This window comes from Schistocerca piceifrons, chromosome 2 (assembly GCF_021461385.2).
Source record: "Schistocerca piceifrons isolate TAMUIC-IGC-003096 chromosome 2, iqSchPice1.1, whole genome shotgun sequence".
Classification (NCBI taxonomy): domain Eukaryota; kingdom Metazoa; phylum Arthropoda; class Insecta; order Orthoptera; family Acrididae; genus Schistocerca; species Schistocerca piceifrons.
The window spans coordinates 577,295,115-577,318,216 of NC_060139.1; the positions used below are offsets into that span (position 1 = coordinate 577,295,115).

A 23,102-nucleotide genomic window follows, 5' to 3' on the forward strand; every position below is an offset into this window, starting at 1 on the left:
GTAATGTTTTATACAACAGTGCGATTTTGAAAGACTTCATTCTCAGTTCTTTCCATATTGAACTCACAGTGCACCCCTTGTGGATCATTACACCTTTTCCACCACTGTTTTCCACAAACTTTGGTAGCTGTTTTACTGTAGCAATTTCATATTTATTTCACATACATAATACTTCATCAGTTAATTCTGTCTCTTATTCAATTAAATTCTTTTCACTTACAAACCAGTTAACTGAAGTGCAGCTGTAGAACAAACTACTACAAAGACATGGGTTCTAACAATTATATAAACATCACTGTGCCACATAACACCTTTTATCACTCAGGTGTTTCAAACCTTTCATCATTACTTTACACCTCATTACTTTCTTATCATCATTTCATTGCCATATACTACTGGATTACATAATACGTTGTTGTTCCTTGTACCTCCTTATTATTTCATTACCTCTTTGTTACCTCATAAATTAAATATCAAAATACTGCTTTGCACATTCACAAAAATGACTCTACTGAATGACACTCAACAACAACAAACAATGTTACTAACAGAACTTTACCTTCCTATTGTAATAGACAGGACAATAAGTAATTCATGATTTAATTCCTTCTAACCAACATATTTCTTATTTCTCAAGCCTGAAGAGCTACTTAATGACAAATTTTGTTCTCGTTTAACTTAAGTATAGGCAACATTACTTTCTGTTAATTCAACACTCTATACCTTGGCCAGAAGGGCTATAAAATGGCACACTTTTACTGAAAAGATAACCTCTTGTAAATTAATAACTAATTTTTTCCTTAAACTGAAAAAAAATGCTTTGTCAGTTTTACATATTTGCACAAATACCACTGAATTAAATATTTTAAAGATCTTTTCTTCCTGCTGCTGTAAAAATTTATACCAAGTACCATACTTACAGTTTTTCAATATTAGTATCATTTTGTTTTCTTCTGTCAAATTTTTACATAAATTTTTGGTGAAATATATTTGTTGTTTTGTTAAGTTTAATCATTGCTACACTCAAAACCAAACAAGATGTTTTTCACAAAATTTATCAGATATGGCTTCTGCTCTTATGTATGACAACATAGTAGGAATTAAGTTACTCATGAAAATTTTCATTTACCTACTTATTGAGGATACTAGGAGATGATAATTTTTCCCTACAGTCTGTGGATAGTTTAGTTAGAGGAGAAAAGTGATCTATGAAGAAAAGAATAGAATTACCCAGCCGGGGAGGTATTACACACCATGTAATAAATTGACTTAACTTCAGTGAACCTTCTATGTGCTTATGGGTTCACAGATAGATCAGCCCTCTGTGCATCCACCCCCCTCCCCCCCCCCCTCCCCCCCTAATTTTGCAGCATTGAGCATTGGTAGAAAATCTACATTTGCTTTTCACAGCATTCTCAAAAATTGCACTCCACTCAACAAAATCTCTCAACATTCCACATTTTACAAATACAGGCCCCTTAAACATTACAGGCACACTAAGAGTGACTTTCTGTACATCTATATTGAAAATTAATATCTCCAAACCATTTACTTAACTGTCAGTTTTGAAAATTCTACCCACATTTAACACTGAACATTGACCAACAGTTTTGTTTACTGTAGCAACCCACCACTTTCCCCGCTGCACTCTTTTCATTACAAACTTATTTGCTAATGTTAACTAATTCGTTGTAACTTATTTTATTGTCAGTCACACAGACTCTGCCAACCACTTCAACTTGCCAACCTGTCAAAACCTCATCAACTTTGTTCACCACTGGATCACCACTAATACACAGATTCTGTCTCCAAGTACCTAGTGAATGTCCCAAATGTTCCCCAGTTTCATCAGCTTTCTTCCCTGCACAATATTGCTCTGAATCTAGTTTAGTATCAATAATATGTAAAATAAAGGAAAGGCAACAACCTACCTGTAGTGAACTGTTGCAGGGAGCACACAGACATGTACCAGGAAACAGTATCCACACTGGCTTTCGAGCTCTTGCTTCTTTCTTTGAGCAAATGTATACACATACAACCTTACAGACAGCCAAACGCATGCTCAGGAGTAGCCACAGTGACACTGATTATTGATACTTGATTATTGAAATCAGTTGCCTGAGCTGATGGAGATGAGGAGGAGATAATGGGAAAGAGGCAGGTATGTGGACCGATGACTGTGGCTGCACAATAAGGTGAAAGGAATACAGTAGACAGAACAGAAAGAGGTAGAGATGTGGGGAGAGGGAAGGGGGAAAAAGGAGATGAAAAGAGGGAAAGGGAGGGAAGAGAGAATGGAGAGGGGTAAAAAAAAAGGGAGGAGAGAGATAGAGAGGGGTTGGAGGGTGGGAGGAGGGACAGGGAGGGGACAACGGGAGAGGGAAAGAGAGCAGGTAAGAAGGCGGGGGGAATGAAGAGGGGAGAGAGAGAGAGAGAGAGAGAGAGAGAGAGAGAGAGAGAATGCCCACTTGGGAGAGGGGGGGAGGGTTGCGGGAAAGCAGTGCTTGTCCAGTATGGAGAAGGAGTGGTGTGGACAGAAGGGAGAGGGGAAAAGGTAAGGTGAGACAGTGGGAAGAGGTTAGCAATGGCTTACACCAGGGGGATTGTGAGAGCATGGTATATGCTGGAGAAACAGTTCCCAAATGCAAAGTTCAGAGAAACTTATGCTGTAAGGGAGGATCCAGATGGCCTGCATAGGGGAGCAGTAGTAGAAGTTATTCCTGTTGTGTTGTGCAGCATGTCTGGCAATTGGATGGCCAAGTTTGCAGTTTGCTACAGTTTGGCAGTGGGCTTTCATGCAAGTAGACAGTTGATTACTTGTCATTCACACACAGAATGCTGTACAACTGTGTTTTTCAATCTGTGGGTCGTGACCCCCAGTGGAGTAACATAGTTGTGCTTGGGGAGTCGTGTTTGCAGAAGGAAACATGTTTTGTGACGACCATGTGCTATGGAAGGAATGTGACAAGGTTTCATGACAGCACATCATGAACTTGCTAACATTCAGATGAGGCACTTATTTCTAGTAATGAATATGAAATAGTTTAAACTTGTTGAATGCTCCGAATATTTAAAAACTTGTAGCGGTGAGAAGTGATACGATGTCTATCGAACTCTTCTGACATCTGCAGTAAGGAACTAGGGCGGTAAGAGTCACAAAGTCCTCAGTATACTGCACTCACAAGTTCACCGTAGAGAGATTTGTGGGGAGAGGGAAGGACAACATTAACTTCCAGGTGGAACCGTGGTGTGGGAGCAGTGGTTTGTGCAGTGCTGTGAACTTTGTGCCAGTCATCTGCTGTGGTAAAGATATCACTGGGTACTAGAACAACTCATGAAAGTTCATTCAAAGATGCTCACTTTAGATGTGATATAAAATGGCTGCAACAAAACACACACACACGCGTGCATGCGCGCGCGTGCCACACACACACACACACAAACACACACACACACACACACACACACACACACACACACACACACATACGAAAGACTTCATACGATGGCTACTAGAATGCAGTTCAGTAAATGTGCTTTGCACCAAACGATAGATTGTTAGGATTGGCAGCAGGGAGAGAAGGCACAGAGTACAGCAATTTCTACCAAGCTGATGTAGGACGCTTGAGCTCACTCAGATTGTAATTGACACACTGGGTCTTCACGCTGTTTTCATTTTCACAGCTCTGTAGCATGATTGAGATTCACACAAAATCATCATCACTTGTTGTCTGGTGCATTTCTTTTACGTTATTAATTATGATTGCCGTGAAGTGAATCAATTATTTTAGTAGTGTTTTGTGCTCCGCTATAGGTAGGCTGTAGCATATATAGTAACACATCACATATTTAGATGAGTGCTCAATTTATGTCACAAGGCAGGTACAACAGAGGTACATCTGCACTGCTTGAAGCCATTAATCAAACTGTCTTTCATAGATCCCATGCACATGTCTAACAATCAATCAATTGCTAGCGATACTGTTTATTGTTGTGGAGTTTCCACAAGTGCATTGCAAAAGAGTTGAAAAATATCTTCTAAAAACTAGTACAATAATTTGTTATAAATTCTCTCACAATTAATCAAAAATAAATGTTACATTTTTTAAAACTGGATTAAAGTGTATGAAACAACCATCCCAATGCACGTCTGAATTCTAGGGGTTCCATAATTTAAGTAGATAGATCCAAGAAAAGTGAAATTAGTTTTTTATTAAAATTACATAATTTGTTGTTTAACAGTAATTCTCAATTGAACAGAACATCAATTATTATATAATAAATACACTGTGAAAACTATTTTCTGGAACTGGTCACAAGATCCAATAAAAGCCTTTGAGAAAGTTGAAAAATTATTTACTTCTTTACAAATTGACTATACCATGGGACCTTGCTTAATGAGAATAATGTGCTTTTGAGTCTTACCTACAATGCGAAACGCTCATCATCCAAAACATATTTTTCTGTTGGAATACACATAAAAATAGGATAATGCATTCCATTCCAAAAAAGAAAGAAACACTAAAACAATTGATAAAATACCATATCATTTTTTGCCAACAGTTCAAAGTGAGTGCTAAGTGTGCAAGACAGCTGGTGAACGAAACACATCTCTATGCGTTGGTTAATGGGCGGCTTTGTTCAATTTATGTTTGTTAACGATGACAGATCTAAAATGGAAATCATACGTATATATTTCAAGACCATTAATTAACATGGGTCTTGAAAGCTGAGAGAGCTTGCAACATCGTCACAGAAAATTTAAAAATCGTCAAGCAGACCAGGGAAGAGATACAGGAGGCAACAGTTGCAGCATGAAGATTGTTGCCAACAGTACAGCTGAATACTGTGTTGTTAGTACCTTTGTCATTTGTTGGAGATTCTAACATACAGAGCAGAAGGTCATAGAACAGCAAGTAACTTATTGTGCAATTATAGCAGCTGAAGAGGTCTGTCTAGGTCAGAAGGTGGTTTTTAAGACGGTTACCAAAGGCACTGAACAGACTCGTTGTGTGAAACATTGTTCATTAAGCATTGTGTCTTTATTTGCTTGTTATGCGAAATGCTCTGTATAGATGGTGCTTGTTAAACAAAGTTTGACTGTGCTCATTGTAATAATAATACTGATGTAAACATTATACTATTAATTCCTCAGCATTTTCTGTTATCTAATTTTCATTTATTTCTTGCGAAGCATAAGACATACCATGAAGAGTAAAGTCATTAACAGTAATGGTACAGTTCATTGATTATTCGCAAGTGCACAGCACTTTATTGGCACAACTGTAATTTGATGATTAATGCCTCTCATTCATATTGTTTAAAATAATACTTTCCACTTATCAGGATTTTGTTGTTTTTAACAGTTTTTATACATAGGGTGACAGTGACATCTGTCATAGATGCCACGGAGCCAGATACATTACAATACAAACACAACAATTTCATTGAGAAGGCTGTGGCTGTTTATTTATCAAATCATGATTTTATTTTTGAAATAACCAAATCACTTACTAATTACAGCCTTCTTCTTAGTTTTTTATATTCACCATTGAAGTGAACACTAATTCACATAGACAGGCAAATAGTACTAATAATTTCAAAGCTTCCCTTGTCAGCTGTGGATATTCTTCTTTTATCTTCATCAGGAAGAGGTCAATCTTTTGTGAATTAAATTCTACTTTAAGCATGACATCAGCAGCAAATTGTATGTGTTTCTTTCATTCTCATGTTCAGATCAACTGGTTGTACTGACATGTCCAAAAAGGGATTTAGTATCGGTTTCCATTGTCAGCTTCAGAGTTCAGTTTTGGAAAGTAACTTAATAGTTTGTCTTTCAGATTATGCAAGGAAAGTGAAAACTTACTATCACTGACTGGTCCACTGCAATTTCTCCAACAATCTTCTGAACACAAAGGGAAGACTCAAATATCATCTTTTGTAAAGACGTTCACCTCAAACGAAGTTTTGCAAAGAATCCTTCAGTTTTATCCTTGGTCATTATATTACTTTCTTCTCTCACATGGAGGCGCTTGTTTAATATATTTAGGTGGTTAAAAAAATCAGCAAGGAAAGCTAATTTTAATAGCTGAACATAACCAGAAAAAAATTTGCGTATCCAGGTGTATAACCTTATAAGCACATTAACAATTCAGCTTTTAGTTCCAGGACTCATGTCAATACTTCTCCTCTAGAAAAGCATCTAATTTTCTGTGTGATAAAGGATATTTTGATGGAGTGAACCCATGTCTTCACAAATGATTCTAAACAATGGAGATTTCAATACCAATTGAGTTCACAACTTTTATTGCCTCTTTAAACACAGCATTTAAATCAGAAGGTAAAACTGTGACTGCCTCATAAAATCAAATGAATTATGTAATATTATTTTAATCTACAAATAACAATAGTATTTTATTACCTGAATCATAATAGTTTGCTGCTGATTAAGAGTTTTCAGTTTCGTTTCGAGTAAGTCCAATGACTTACCAGCTTCCTTTTAAGTTGAGAGGTGACACATAAGTTTTGATGGTTTCATACTCTCACGTAACAGTATGTCACTGCAAATTACATATGAAGGTTAATTATTCATGACAGTAAAACCATACTTCAACTAAATGTCATCATAAAGTCCTTTTTTTTCAATTATGATTTGATTCCACTCCTGCCACTTATACCAGATGTGGAGAAATGTGCAGATCTTTTGATAAACTTCTTCATTTTATGCTCACTCAGATTGATGGGCAAAGTCACAATAATTATGTCTGTACTTGCTGGTGCAAACGGACAGCTGATTGAGGAGAGCAAAAATGCACACCTGTGCAACCGCTGACCCCTTCTTTGTCCCCACGCCTCCACCGCAACGAAGAATATATAATTCCCCATGCCCACTGTGAGTACCTTGTGCAGTGTGCTTGATTTCTTGATCAGTATAGTATCAGTAGAAAGAAAATTAAATACATTGCCTTTGAAATTGCTGGCATAGTTTTATTGCCAGAATTTTTTTACCTGTGTGTTCAAAAATATCGAAAAACAATGCTGTGCAGTGATTGCAGCATAGTAACAAGGTTGTTTTTACGCATAGCCCTGACTTTTATTGGGTAGGAAATGCCTGTAACTGGAGTGTGGTAGGAGATGGTGGGTGAGTATGGACAGGTCTTGCACCTGAGCCAACCCTGAGGAATGACCCATGGGGTGTAGATTCGAAAGTAGGAATGGAATAGGGGTGGACAAGGCTATGGTGTAGGTTGGGTGGTTGGTGGAACACTCCTTTCAGTGATGTGGGTAAGATTGTGGGTAGGATACTGCTCAACTCAGAGCTTGAAGAGAGGTAGCAAAGCCCTGGTGGAAGATGTGGTTGAGCATTTCAAGGCCAAGGCGATGCTAGGTGATCACAGGAGCACTAGTTGGTAGCTGGTTAACAGGTTTATTTATGTCTCCTCCCTTTTTGTCACTTCATCTGCACCTCCCTCTCCTGTTTTCTCCCTCCCTCTCCATCCCTCTCCATCATCCTTATATATTTTTGCTCTACTTCTGTGTTTCGTTCATCTTATTGCGTGATTGCAGTGTCATCTGACCAAAGACCTGTCTCTTTCCCACTATCCCCTCATTGTGTCTGAAGGTGCCAGGTGGATTTGGGGTGCAGGAGGACGCCTTACAGCACCAGTCAAAAGGCCAGTGACAGCTAACTATGGCCACAAGTGCAATGTCAAGACTCATGCCGCCAGTGCTGTCTGGAAGGTGGCAGGCAGCTGACTTAAAGGCAGTGATCCACTGCCCCATGTTGATGGCCGGCAAATTGCTTCCCAGGGCCCATGCTGACCCAATGTGCTGACAGCTCCAGATCCGAAGGTTTAAGCGTGGATTGCCACATCACAGAATTGAATTTTGATTCATGAACAGTATTCCACATGGTGCACCAAGCCTTCCAGCCACATGATAGTAGAGTTTCAATACTAACACAAGTGTCTTTAGAATAAAATGACTAGGTATTTATATGTTTTGGGGCTGCACTTGCTTGAGCTTCGTTACCCCTTGCTAAAAATTTCAACAGCTGCCAACATGAAAAAGTTCTACTTCTTCCGCTTAGGTACTTGCTGTGTCGACTGTTTCTACATGTTGCCAGTCTGGCTCACCTCCCAACATTGCCACAGCTGTGTTGTGTTTTGTAATGCATAACACTCATGCTTACCTGTGGCTGGCATTGCTGCTATTTACTTCCTACTCTGCATGTTTCTGACCAAATGTGATTAGTGCACTCCATGTCATTCTCTACCACTTCCCCACCTCCATCAGCTCAGGCATCTGCTTTCAGCAATAGAGTATCAGTAATTGGTCTCATCATGGCCATGGGAGTATGTGTCTGGGTGTCTGTCTAATTGTGTGCGCTTTGTACTTATGTTAGAAAAAGAGAAAGAGTGCAAAAGCTAATATGAATGCCGTTTCCTGTTACATGTCTCTGTGCTCCATGGATCACTCTGCTATAGGATGGTGCTTGCCTTTTCTTTATTTTGTGTATTGCCCCCATCCAGCAATTTCCTTTGTTGTTAATATCTACATTACTTAGATTACTGTTAATTTGGTCCATTTTTGAACTAAAATTCTTAAGTTCACTTTTAAGGTTACATTTAAATATTGTAACTTTTGCCTAGTTCTACTGCCATTTTGAATAACTAATTTTCTCAGCCACAGCACAGAATTTTCTTCCACTCTGGCCTCAGATGCACTGTCTTCGTCATTTTCTTCTGCCATCAATAACCATTGTTTGCTCATGGTATTCATATCTCTGCTCTAAGCTGATTTGTTTACTACTGGGCTCTGCTCTGATAATGTGTTCCTCCGTGGCTGCTGCACAAAGTGGCATCAATCACCCTGTCCCTGATTGGCTGAATTCCTCTCTACATGGTGTCATTATTATCTGTTGATGCAATTCATAATTAACTTTATCCTTAATGTTTTGTGCACTCTTCTAAACACAGTTTTGCTTCACTTATAGCACACAAGATATTTTTGCTGTTCATTGTCACTGTTCATATGCTTCAAATTTCAGGTAATCTTAACAATATTGTGAATAAATAGTTCACTGCTGTGTTACATTTTAATAAGTTCCTGTGTCCTAACGCTGTGCAAAACAGGAAGGTGTACTTATATGGTGGCACCACATGGATCATACCTACCTACTATTTCTGCTTACTCCTCTGTGTCTTATCCGTGGAAGATCAGTTAGATGCTGAAAGTCAGTTTTATGGAAAAGTGATCACTAATGTACGCAACACAACTTTAAATAGTAGCTTGATTTTCACATTTATTGTCACTGTTGACACTACAATGTCCAGTTTCAGATCTCACATAGAAGACCATCACAAGTACATGGTTTCCTGACACTACCAAACAATATGACAGTGGCAAAACACTTAACATGTACTTTAAATAGCTTCACAAAACTGTCATTAGTTGTTACATACAGGAGTACATTACACATCTTGATAAAATAGCACAAATAACAAGTTCGAAGACTGAAGTTATTCACAGAACAATTAAAAGGTGTTTTGAAAGATAATATGAGTTGCTACATATGGCTTCTAGTGGCAGACTTTGCTACATGATGTTATATATATATGAATGCTGGATGCAGACTTTCAAGTGCACTTTTTTCAAAGAAGTGTTAGCACAGATTCTATAATGTATATGTTGCTTGTGAATTTTCGGACCACAGACTTTTTACAGGCTAGTTGCAAACATATGTTACAAAGACGTATCTTGATTTTGAAAACTACATAATCAATGGAAAACAGTTAGATTGAATTTTGCTATTCCGAATGGACTATACACAAAGCCAGTAATATGGTTTTCTGGATTAAGAAATTAGAAAAGTTTGTAGAACCGTCTTATGTATGTGCATTGGGAATATCTTACTTAAGAGCATGGTTACCATTTTAGAAAATATCTGAAACTCTTAATCAATTAGTGAAGTGCACCATCTGAATTATTTATTCAACCATCTGCAAAGTACTTTGTAATCTGATGGTATTTTTAATTTTCAGGCAGGAAACTCCAGTAATCAAATAGACAGTAGCTTACAAGACTTGATAACAAAGCTGCAGGATAGGCTAAAATGCACACTTCAGAAAATTGGTAAATCTGTTGAAAATGATGCTGTGGACAATGTGGAATGTAAGTGTTATATTTATAGTTGTAATATTTTTCTGTTATTTTAATTTAAGGAAATTGTGATTATTCTTGCTTGTGGAAGACAAAGCACAGAGTTCAGTAAAATTCTATTTTGCAGGATAATGCAAAATGTTTCAAATATAATAAATACACTACAGTACAGTTGAAGCTCACTACACTAATAAGCATCCATATGTGCAAACAGAGAAGATGCAGATGTACAAACCAACATACTACATACTGCTTTGGGGCAGCGTGACTGAGGCAAAATGAGTTTTTATATGGCAGATAAAGGCTGTTGGATGTGTAGCAGTTATTTTCAAAGAGAGTGTATTTTGTAGGCCACTTTTCAAGAAACTAAGTATCATGACAGTCCCATCAATATTTATACTTAGTTGCCTAGTTTACAGAAAAGAAAAATGAGAGCTACAGATTAAGGCAATCATTTCATTGTCACAATACATATCACAAAGAAAAGATTGACCAACCTTTTACAAGACTAAGCAATACTGACAACATTATACATACCTTAGAGTAAAACAGTTCAATGCACTGCTACCAGAAGCGTGCACCATCTTAGAAGTCTTTCTATGCCATAGAGGTTCTTTTTGATTGTACAGAAGAAGATCAAAAATTTTAACTTATACTCATTGTGTGTTTGCATGCAAATCTACATGTTTTAACTGTTTTCTTTATTATTATATGTACTGTTATGTACTAATTAGTTTGTACATACTATTAATATCAATAGCATGTACAATGCTTGAAGATGAAGTAAACAAACAGTGACTTTGTGACAGTTTGGTCATAATTTGTTACTCCAACATATGCCCATGCTTACTTGTACAGCAGTGTAAGACTGTCAGTTTCAGTGAATAATAGAGATAATTAGGACAGTTAGGTCTTTACAGCACCTGTTTGCTGGAATTTGGAAATTTCAAGCATGCTGTATAGTAAATTTCCTTGTTTTCACCTCCCATCCTCATAGATAAAAAGTTAACCTCAATGTTAACAAGATTAATATAGGTGGAACAAAATGAAGAGACAAATCTTGTTCAGAAAAAACATAAAATTTTGTTAGATATTCATCATGGACATCTTTTGCTGCATAAAAAATCTTGTCTTATGTATAAATATCAGCCATAGATAACCTTTACATTCTTTGCAAAACTAATTAACTATTGACTTTGTGCAGACTGTGTAGCACTGTGGTGTCTATGAATGCTGAATTCCTTACCGATAATGTTCCAGGTGGTTGTAGCAGTACCTTCGCTCACTTAAATCCTTTCATGATGGTGATATATTTACATGTTCACTGTCATCCATATAGTTTATTTGCATCAAATTTCCCCATATTTGTAGCATCAAGATGTCTGAATTTTTGAAAAGTGGACTTTGGAGCGAGTAGATTACAATCTGTGATTTATTCTTTAGCAATTCATCCTTCATATAAACTCTTCCACTGAGTAGTAACATCTTTACAATAAAGTATCATGTCTGTTATTTTTCAGTGAACCCTATTTCGTATACAAGTTAGTATTGCCTTATAGTTCAAAGTAAATGATTACTCTCATATGTTGTGAAATCTGTGACATATGTTTTTGAATAATCAATAAGAAGAATTTTTGACTCTTTTCTTGTGGGCTCTTTTCTTGTGTTCTATGAGCAGTTAGACTAGATTTCTGTAATTGATTTCATGGCCTGTATAAAAAGATTATGGTTTCATTAATCTGTAGGAGAGGGTGAATGTTAAAAGTTACAGGTTACTAAATAATTCCTAATGTGATGCCCTTTCATCCATGTATACATGTTCCTATTAACTACTTTCAGCTGCTTCATTAAGTTCAATATTTTAATTAAGTCTCTGGAGGGGAGGGTGAACAAAGAAGATGCCTTCAAAATACAAAATATATACGATGATTTTAGCTTGCGCCATACCAGTACTGGAGTAAAAATATATATCATAATCTACACAGAATTCACTAAATGCATTATGTAATTATACACACATTAAAAACAGTCTTGCATCAACCCGGTTCCCAGAACTCTTGAAGATAGATGTTGACTGTGGATATTGTATCACAGACATAATCCCTTTGACTGTTAAGAGATGTCACCAAACGCCCCCCCCCCCCCCCCCCTCCCAATGATGAAAACAACCATGCAGGAGCCTATTAGGCAGAGGGGGTTCGACAGTTGATCAGTTCCAGTCATTCCACCAGGAAGGAGGTACACGGCTCCTGTTGTCTGTAGTTCAACCATGCCTAGACGGTCAATATCATGGTTCAATCACATCCGCATTGTTACTTGTTCAACCATGCCTAGACGGTCAATATCATGGTTCAATCACATCTGCATTGTTACCATTGTGCCAGGAAGGGCTCTCAACAAGGGAAGTGTCCAGGCATCTCTGGGTGAACCAAAGTGATGTTCAGACATAGAGGAGTTACAGAGAGACAGCAACTGTTGATGACATGGCTCACTAACTTTGTCCAAGGGCTACTACTGAAGTGGATTACCACTACCCACAGATTATGGCTCAGAGGAACCCTGACAGCGATGCCACCATGTTGAATAATGCTTTTCGTGCAGCCATAGGATGTCATGTTACGATTCAAACTATGCGCAATAGGCTGCATGATGCGCAACTTCACTTCCGACATCCATGGCGAGGTCCATCTTTGCAACCACGACACCATGCAGCACAGTATGGATGGGCCCAAAAGCGTGCTGAATGGACCGCTCAGGATTGGCATCATGTTCTCTTCACCAGTGAGTGTCGCATATGCCTGCAAGCAGACAGTCATCGGAGGTATGTTTGAAGGCAACCCGGTTAGGCTGAATGCCTTAGACACACTGTCCAGTGTGGAGGTTCCCTGCTGTTTTAGTTAACACCCAGTTGTTACATCATCCGAAACTTGAACAGGATTTTTTTATTGCCACTGATGCTTCTGAAACAGGCCTAGGCGCTATGCTTTTCCAAATGGATGATCCAGAAGATATGAATACCATCAAGATTATAGGATAAGAAAAAGTTAAATAAGAAATGATAGTATTTATATACTGGACCATACAGAATAATACAAATTCCCCATGAAGGAAGTTATGTACTTGTTGACTGATTCTGATGTGATAAAAGATTTATCCCACCACACAGATATAAAGAAATATTATCAGTGAGAAGATATGTACCATTTATGAAGAGAAAATAAAGGAAAAGAGAATGAGAAGAGTATTTACTAACAGGACACCGATATTAGACTCGAGCCACAGGACGAGCTACAAGATTTATTATTTTGTTCATTATTTTATATACGGTTAAGAAGATTATTTTATTCGATTATTATTAAATATAATGTATGTGTTAAGGCAAACACACCACAATAATATAATTTAAGAAGATTAAAAGACAAAGTTCACAGAAAAGATAATTTCTGGAAAGAGAAAGAAGCAGTTAATAGATTGAAGAACAAGAGAAAGCAAGATTAACTGACTTCAAGATAGTTAAGATTTAAAAAAAAAAAAAAAAATGCTACCCTAGAGGCAAAAGTATTTTATGTTTATGAATTGTTGAAGGAGTTTTATATGTATTAATGGCAGAAAGTATATTTCATGTATGTGTAATGGGCATGACCAAATCTAAAGGAAATATGAGAAAGGAATGAAAAGGAAGCTGATGTAACTGCCTAATTGATGTTATATCTGGAAAACATAATAAGAAGAAAATCATGTGTTGAAGACAATGAAAGCATGATACAAAACATACAAAAATAATTATTTGAATTTCATGATAAACTGATAACCATTATGGTAAGGGAAATGAATACAAATCTCATGAAGGTATGGTGGTAAAAAATGGAAATGAACGTTTGGCGTCATTGGCTGGGAGGCCCCTTCGGGGCAAGTCGGGCTGCCTTGGTGCAGGTCTTATTACATTCAATGCCACATTGGGTGACCTGCCCACCGGATGGGGATGACATGATGAAGAAAGCACAACACCCAGTCCCTGAGCGGAGAAAATTGACGACCCAGCCGGGAATTGAACCCGGCCCCGTAGGACGGCAATCCGTCACACTGACCACTCAGCTATCAGAGTGGACAAGGTATGGTGGTAAGAATATGGAAAGACTACTGTCTAATATAAGCTGAGGACAATTATGTGATAGAACAAACTTCAATATTGAATGACAATGTATACGATGGAAAAAAAATGCACCAAAACAAGCAGAGGAGAACAATACACACAGAATTTATGATGAAGATGCAAATCTTCACAATAAGGAGAAAATGCACAAGCATATCCATAGCATGCTTTTTGTAAGAATAAACTGGCACTTGGCTGTTTTTGAATGAAACCTTCTAAACACAGCAGTAGAAATTCTGGTCATGTGTAAAGGCTGTTAGTGACACCAAAGTTAATGTCCAATCCATAGCTAATTAGACAGGAACTGAAATCCAGGACAACAAACCAAAAGCTGAAATAGATAGATGCAGTATTTCTTGATTTCCAAGAAGCATTTGACTCAGTACCACACCTATGCTAATTTTCAAAAGTGTGTTCGTATGGGGTATCAATTGAAATTTGTGACTGGAATGAGGACTTTGAGGACACAGAATTTTATCTTTGATGGAGAGTCATAGGTGTAGAAGTAACTTCAGGGGTGCCCCAGGGCAGTATGTTGTGCCCTTGCTGTTCATGTTAGATATTAATGACATTGCAGACAAAATTAATAGTAAAATCAGCTTTTTTGCAGATGATTCAATTATCTATAATAAAGTGCTATCTGAAAGAAGCTGCATAAATATTCAGTCAGGTTTTGATAAGATTTCAAAGTGATGCAAAGATTGGCAACTTGTTTTAAGTATTCAAAAATGTAAAATGTGCCCTTCACAAAATGAAGAATGTGGTACGCTATGACTATAATATTTGTTGACTCATACAAATATCTGAGTGTAACAGTTTGTAGGGATATGAAATGGGATGATCACATAGTCTCAGTTGTGGGTAAAGCAGGTGGTAGACTTTGGTTTATTGGTAGCATCACGTGTGCGACTGGTTGTAGAATACTTCTAAAGTATGTGGGACCTGTACCAAGTAGCACTAACAGGGGCATTGAACATACACAGAGAGGGGCAGCACGAATGCTCACAGGTTTGCTTGATCCATGGGAGAGAGTCACAGAGATACTGAAGGAACTGAACTGCAGACTCTTGAAGATAGACATAAACTACCCCGAGAAAGCCTATTGACAAAGTTTCAAGAACTGGCTTTAAATTATGACTCTAGGAATATATTACAACCTCCTACATATTGCTTACTTAGGAATTGTGAGGATAAGATTAGAATACCTACTTCGTACACAGAGGCATTCAAACAGTTATTTATCCCACACTCCTTACTTGAAAGGAATGGGAAGAAACACCAATAGCTGATACAATTTTGGACGTACTCTCTGCCATGCACTTCACGGCAGTTTGCAGAGTACAGATGTAGATGTAGAAAGAGTCAGCAGTGAGCATTCACTTACTTCAGCAAAAGTTTTTCTTGTTCCAATTTTGTGATGACTTGATGGTTACAGTTATGTCAAAAATAGAAGAAATCAACATTAAATTGCAGCAATTGGGTGAACCGCTTTCATAGAAAATGAAAATAAACAAGGTGTTGATGTCATTGCCAGGGAGATATAAACATTTCCACTCAGCGAGGGAGACTGTCGCCTTTGACAAGCAAACGGTTAATGAGTTAACTTCAAGATTGCTCATTGAGGGAGAGGGAAACAGTTAGTCCAATCAGCTGGAGCTAGCTTCAGCCATTGTAAGCAGGCAACGAAGTATTACCTGGTATGATAGTGGTATGGAAGGCCATTTTGCGAAGAAATTTAAAAATAACGTGAAGAGAGAAATGGGAAGCTGCAGTTATGGTAAGAAAAGAGGTCATTTAGAGTGAGATTGCACTGAAGGCCAAGAAGGTAGAAAGGCTCAGGGTGTAAATGGTCTGTCTGTGTCAAGGAGTTCACTCAGAAGATTACTGGTTCATAGTTAGAGGAGCTAGCGAGCGTATGTGCGAGAAGAGAGAATTGTTTAAGGAACTGGACAGTGTGCAAAACTCTGTAAAAGTTCTGGGTGATGGTAAACTTCGCGATATGATTTGGTGCAGTACTGTGGAACTGTATGCTTGGAACAGGGTTAAATTGATCAAAACAGTACTTAATGGAGTGCTTTTTGTGCCTGAACTGAAATTCAATCTGTTTTCAGTAAGAACTGTGTTGGACAAAGGCAAGTGTTTAGTGTCAAACAAGGAACAATGTGAACTCTTGAACAGTAAAAGTGAAGTTCATGTATTATCTAGACATGTCAATAAAATGTATTGTATGTTGCTTTCCCTAAGTTGAACACATCAGAACTGTCAATGGCTACTTTGACATGTGCAGATAAAACACACTCTGTGGTTGACACTAGGAACTTTTCATTGGTCAACATTGATAGTGGTGTGGTAAATTTGTCTAAACATCTTGGAAACTTGAGTGATTGGCATAAAAAATTGTTTCACCTGAGCATTACACATTAGAGAGAGTTATTGTTGCATATTGGAGTGGACTTCGTTGATGACTGTATCAGTATCAAGTGTGATGATTGTTTGGTGGATAAACAACATCGCTTGATTTTCTCAGTCAGTTTGTCAAGCTCTAAGGATTGCGGTACTGGAAGAAAATGGAAGTCAGCCTAGAGAACAGGAGATCAGTGAAGACAAAAAAACAGAGAAGATTTTTTTGAGGATGCAGAGGAAGATGTAGAAGATGAGGATGAGAGGACACACAATAGGAGACTGAGAAGGAATATTCAGTGCCCAAATTACTAAGAGGATATGAGTTGGGTGTCAGTGAATAATGATGACTTAGCACTTACACTGAATCAGTGTCTTGTAGTGATGCTGAAAACTAGAAAGATGCTGTAGCAAGAGGGGTGCAATCCCTGGAAGAAGGGATTACATGGGATTAATATGTAAGCTATATGATTATCATGTTATTGAAACAAAGTGGGTTTTTAGGTCAAAAAGAGATGAGAGAGGTAATGTTGTTTCTTATAAAGCTTGCCTTGTTGCGAAAGGTTTCCAATAAAGAGTGACTTATTCAGAAATATACAGCCCAGTAGCAAAATCAACTTCAGAGAGACATTTTTTTTGTAATGAGAATAACTTCCCCATCTATCAACTGGATGTTTGTAGTGCTTTTATCTATGTTTGTAGTGCTTTTCTCTGTGGAGAGCGAGTTGGAGATGTTTATGTTAAATTACCTACTCGATATTTCAGTGAAGTGAATGGTGAGGTTTGTAAACTGAAAAAGGCTCTGTAAGGTTTAAAGGACCCACCCAAAAGTTAGAATGTTAAATTCCACACAGTAATAACTGACTTAGGATTTGTATGAAGTGGTCTTGAGTGTTGTGTGTATGTAAAGACAAAAACAGTAATAACAATATTATGAAAAGGATAGATTGCTACTCAACGGATAGCGGAGACTTGAGTTGCCAACAGGCACAACAAAAAGACTACCAAACACACAAGTTTTCAGCCAGGAGGCTTTCTTCTGAATTTGACAAAACACACACACACACACACACACACACACACGCAAGTGCAACTCACATATGTATGACCACTGTCCTTGGTTGCCAAGGCCAAACTGTGAGAAACTGTGCACGATGGGAGAAACAGTCTGGGTGGTGGGGATAAGAAGGAGGACAGGGAGAGGGAGGGAGAGCAGGGTATTGGTTGGGGATGGTAAAGTATTGTTTGTGGAAGAAAATAGTAAAAAAACATACTTACTTGTGTCATTGATGGTCTGCTGATAGCTTCAACTTCCTAGAGTGAAACTGGTGGTTTAAAGCTGTTATTAAGTGATAATTTTAAAATGATGGATTTAGATCTGAGTAGGAACTATTTGAAAATAAATATTGTTCAAAATTTAAGGGAGGGTACTGTTACTATTTGTCAAACTGCCTGTCTTGAAAAAGTATTAAAAGTTTTTGATGTGTTTCGATGTAATTCTGTTTCATATTCCATGGTGGAAAATTTTGATCACAGCATAATAAAAAGAGAAAATTTTGTAAATGAAGAGACTGAGAAAAGATGTAGAAAATTAATGGATTCATTGATGCATGCCATGCTAGGTTCCAGACCAGATATTGCTTTGGCAGTAACTGTTCAAGCAGGTGCCCATCATTCACAAGCTTTAATTTATGGAATAGTTTAAAACACACGTTGCATTATATTAATGGGACCCTAAAACTGAATATGACATATGCTAGGGATAAAAGTTATACCAATACTGTAATTGGTTGTGTTGACTCTGATTAGGCAGGTGACAAGAGTAGATAGAAAGTCCAGATGTGGTTATAATTTCCAAGTTTTGGGTTGCAGTGTTTTATGGGTGTCTAAGAAACAACAATCAGTGTCTCTGTCATTCAATAGAATCACAATTTATAGCCATAGGTGTGGCAACTAACAAAGACAGTTAGCTCAATAATTTGTCTTTGTGGCAGTCAAAAAGTTGTTGTACTTTAAGAATATAAAATGTTAGTAATAAGGCTTTGCAAGAACCCACAGTTCCATCATATACCTGCATATGTAGATGTCAAAATTTTATTTGCTAGGTAGTTAGTTTCTGCTAAGAAAGTTGTGTTAAAGGAAATTGGTACAATTGAGCAACAATATAATGTTCTGACAAAGCCACCAATTAAATAAAATTTTGAAAAATTTAGAGCTTTGCTAAAACTTATCTAAATCTTGTAATTTTTTTGTAAAACTTCTAATTAACTTTGAGGGAGAGGGTTAGTGATACAATATTAACATTGTTTTGAAGCGGCAACACATTCTTTTTTTTTCTTTTTTTCTTTCTTTTCTGTATTAACTTCCATTTTTCATATTGTTTTATTTTGTTGTTTTTCCTCTTGGTGTGGTATTGTTGTCCACCATTGAGTTGTAAGCTGCTACATATTTAAATAAACTCTGTACAAATAGACTTATTTAGGAGCTTCATTTACTGCATTTCGATTGCATATGACCTTTGAGATTATACTTGTGATATGACTTGTTAGCTGTGTCTAGTGTTTCATACTGACATATCCATTATCATATTGTCAGTTGGAATGAATACCTACTAGCAAATTCTCCATACCTGATATGTTTTTGCAGAACTCACTAAGACACAAAACAGCAATGACCTGCATGTTTGTTTCAGTTATTGTGTGATTAAGATTCGTATTCCTTGTATCATTGCTTTTGATTTCCAAAGACAGGAAACTGGGTCCCCAATATGTATGGTCCTTTCCGTATTTCCAGGGTTGTTTTGTTCCAGTTTCTTCATCCATCGCTTTTTAGTTTTCCTTTACAGATTTGTTCCCTCCCTTTTCTGACTTATATTTTATTTCTTCTGCATTAAAACTCCCTGCAATCCTGTTTAGCCGTGTTTTCCTTGCTTTTATTCCCTTGGTGGTTCTTTCTATTGATCTCTAAATGTGTCTTGTTTCTGTAAGATTTTTCTTTTTTCTGTATTTTTTGTGGTTGAAGGAACTTGTACTTCTGGTATTGGTGACATCTTTTGTTTGTGGCCTAGTCTACTGTTCCATACCCAGTGATAAGTAAATGTCTTTTTTCTCTATTACTTGGTGTATTTGTAGTTTGGATATCATTTCTGTATTCCTGTTTTGGCTTGCTAGGCTCCTGTATTCCCATGACAGATGGAATTCTGTATTTCCACTTGCACATATAGAATTCTCTATTTCCACTTGCATGTATTTTCAACATACTATTGCAGTGACACATATACTTATTTATCTTATTGCGTAATAAAGCAAATTTAACTTGATTTGTTGATGGGGTCATTTTGATTGGTGTCAAGTACATTAATTGTGTGAAGTTTATTTATTTCATTACAGAAATTAAAATGTGTGAACTAGGGAGTTCTTTTGCAGTTTGCATTTTAAAATATTTTGTATTGATAGTGGTTAAGAAGTGATAAGAGAAAAGCAAAATATTTTAACAAAATTATTTCCTGCAAAGTGATAGTGTTGATAAAGTGTACTGTGATTGAGTTAGAATAGAAATATACTTTCTCTCAATTTAATTTTTACTTTATGTACCATATATATGTCATGTATTATCTGCAAATACGTCAATCCAAACATCAATGTAATATTTTCAGTGATAGTGAGCCCAGTCGATGAAGCACATTACTGGTCATACATGGCTAATAATGCTACCAATAATAAGTTGCAAGAAAAGTGTGTGGCCTTTTTTAAATCTTTGGAACCCCTTGCAAAGGAGTTCAGGTATGTTGCACCATTATTTTCTTGCCATTACAACATAGCTACTAGTTGCTACACAGCATGTCCTGTTCATCTCGACATCCCCAAATAACTTTGTGCCCACGAGAAAAATAATAATAATAATAAAAGCAAATGTTATGTAGCTGTTAAGCTGACATTAAACAGCACGATTGCTTTCTTGTAATTTTCTTGTAACAAATGGGAACAGAAAGAAAATGCACACCAGTCATTCAGTCAACCATGTTCAAGTGAAGGTTTGTTTTGTGGTCTGTGACATGTATGGTACCTGCTGTTTGCACTCTAACATGTTGATAATTTACAGTGTTTCTGCTGTTGCTCCCAACAGGTTTTAAATGAGTCCTAGGAGTTCAGACTTGTAACTAAGGTTCCTTAATACTTTAAAAGCCTTTAAAATTGCAACATCATGCTAGTGACATGGCACAGTTGTCAAATTCACTTGAAGTGTATTAAATGCTTCGATATGTAAACGATTAACGTTTCAGTGCAACCTCACAAAGTAGGTAGGAGTAGTACTATCTAGATTCTGTAGATAAGAAAACAATACACAGAAGGTTTCTCTTTCAGAAATCACATTTGAATGTTGTTTATTTGTGAGAATATTGTGTTTTGCATCATGTAAAATGAAGAAATGTCTACCAGCATCAGTATGAATTGGAAAGTGGCAGGATTGTGCCATACCGAGTCTGCAGTTTACTATTCCACAGTACTGCAGCTTGCTTTGATCAGGATCTCACAGCTGTCATGCACATACACTAGCCAGCCAGAACATTATGACCAACTACCTAATAGCCGGTATGTCCACTTTTGGTGCAGATAACAATAGCAGTACATTGTAGCATTGAAGCAATGAGGTGTTGGTAGGTCATTGGATGGAGTAGGCATCACATCTCCACACACAAGTCAGCTAATTATTGTAAATTCTGGGAGGGGGGGTAATGATCTCAGATGCCTTAATCAATCACATCCCAGGTGTGTTCAATCAGGTTCAGATCTGGCAAGTAGGGAGGCCAGCACATCAGTTGGAACTTGCCACTATGTTCCTTGAACCACTCCATCACACTTCTGGGCTTATGATGTGGCACATTGTTTTATTAAAAAATGCCACAGCCATTAGGAAACATTATCAGACGGCTCTCTAAGCACTATGGGACTTAACATCTGAGGTCATCAGTCCCCTAGACTTAGAACTACTTAAACCTAACTAACCTAAGGACATCACACACATCCATGCCTGAGGCAGGATTTGAAACTGCGACCGTAGCCACTGCGTGGTTGTGGACTGAAGGGCCTAGAAACACTCGGACACATCGGCCGGCCGAAACATATTCATCATGTAGGGGTGTATGTGGTCTGCAACCAGTGTACGATACTCCTTGGTGTCATGGTGCCTTCAGTGAGCTCCATTGGACCCATGGATGTCCACATGAATATTCCCTGTATTTTTCAGTACAGGTATTTCGTTCATTCCAAGCAACTATCAATTCGTGGTGTCATTGTCTAGACATGGGGTGATTATAATCTGAATCCGTTTTAGCAAATTAATAGTTTCTTTCAGGTGATAAAATTTTATTGATTATGAAATACAAGTTCTTGAAGTTTATTCAGAATGGGAAATGTTAATTAGTAATTGCTGGCCATAATTTATCTGTTTAATATGAAGGTATTTTGAATTTTGTGTGCATGAAAAAGTGTGAACTTACGTGTGGCTTTTACTCTGAGATGAGTTATCACTTAGAGTGCAAAAAGAGCACATGTACAGTTCGTTTTTAGAGTACAAAAAGAGCACATGTACAGTTCGCTGACCTGCATGGTGTATTTTAATTTTTGTAATTTTGACCCGAATGGAGACAAATCCAGTTTCATTTAGACTTTACGTGAGATAGACACATCAAAAGAATCATTTAGCCCATTAGGGAAAACTGAAACCTACGTGCTCGGTTTGAAATATGTGACACGTTAGCGCCTGATCGAGCTGTCCAGTGAGTCGCGTAGAATAGTTTCAAAGGTGCTTGGACTTAATGCACGAAGTTTGAAATTAATTTTGAGACAAGTGCTGATTTTGACAAAAATGAACTGAAAGTTTATTCAAAATATTGAGGCTCTGTTTTAATTCAGACAAGTATCACCTTGTTGCTTAGCAACACTGTAATGCAGATTAATTAATTCATTAGAACCATTTGTGACATAATAAGTCCCATTACACATACAAACTGTTACACGAAATTTGCTGACTGCATGAGAGTATGAGAGTGATTTTATTTCTAGAAATGCCAATAAACTGGCGGTTTCAAAAGTTAAATTACTAGCTGTTGTGTAACTTCATTGATTGTCCCATGACACTACTGAACATGTTGTATTGTATCTCTTCACAAGACATCTCTAGAAGCTGGCATAAACAAGAAACAAGAAGAAGACTAAAGAAGAGGCATCGGCATACAGCCCAACCCCACAACATCTGGACATGGTTTCACCATGTGTTGAAGACGCTCACCACACCACTCCTTGAACACCCAGCAAGTCACGTAGTTTTCAAAATGCTAGTGCCGAGCTATTGGTCAGACTCAGATAGATCTTGCGCTTTCCCCATT

At 37.4% G+C, this 23,102-nt stretch overlaps 1 protein-coding gene across 1 annotated transcript in view; it reads left to right on the forward strand.

Annotated features, from left to right (window-relative positions):
• The window catches only part of LOC124777773 (cytoplasmic dynein 2 heavy chain 1), an 829,086-nt gene that overhangs the window by 17,328 nt on the left and 788,656 nt on the right, over positions 1-23,102 (forward strand). The window contains exons 2-3 of the mRNA XM_047253283.1: positions 10,044-10,173; positions 20,370-20,496. Of these exons, the coding sequence (XP_047109239.1) occupies positions 10,044-10,173; positions 20,370-20,496 (257 nt within the window). The remainder of the gene's footprint in view (positions 1-10,043; positions 10,174-20,369; positions 20,497-23,102) is intronic.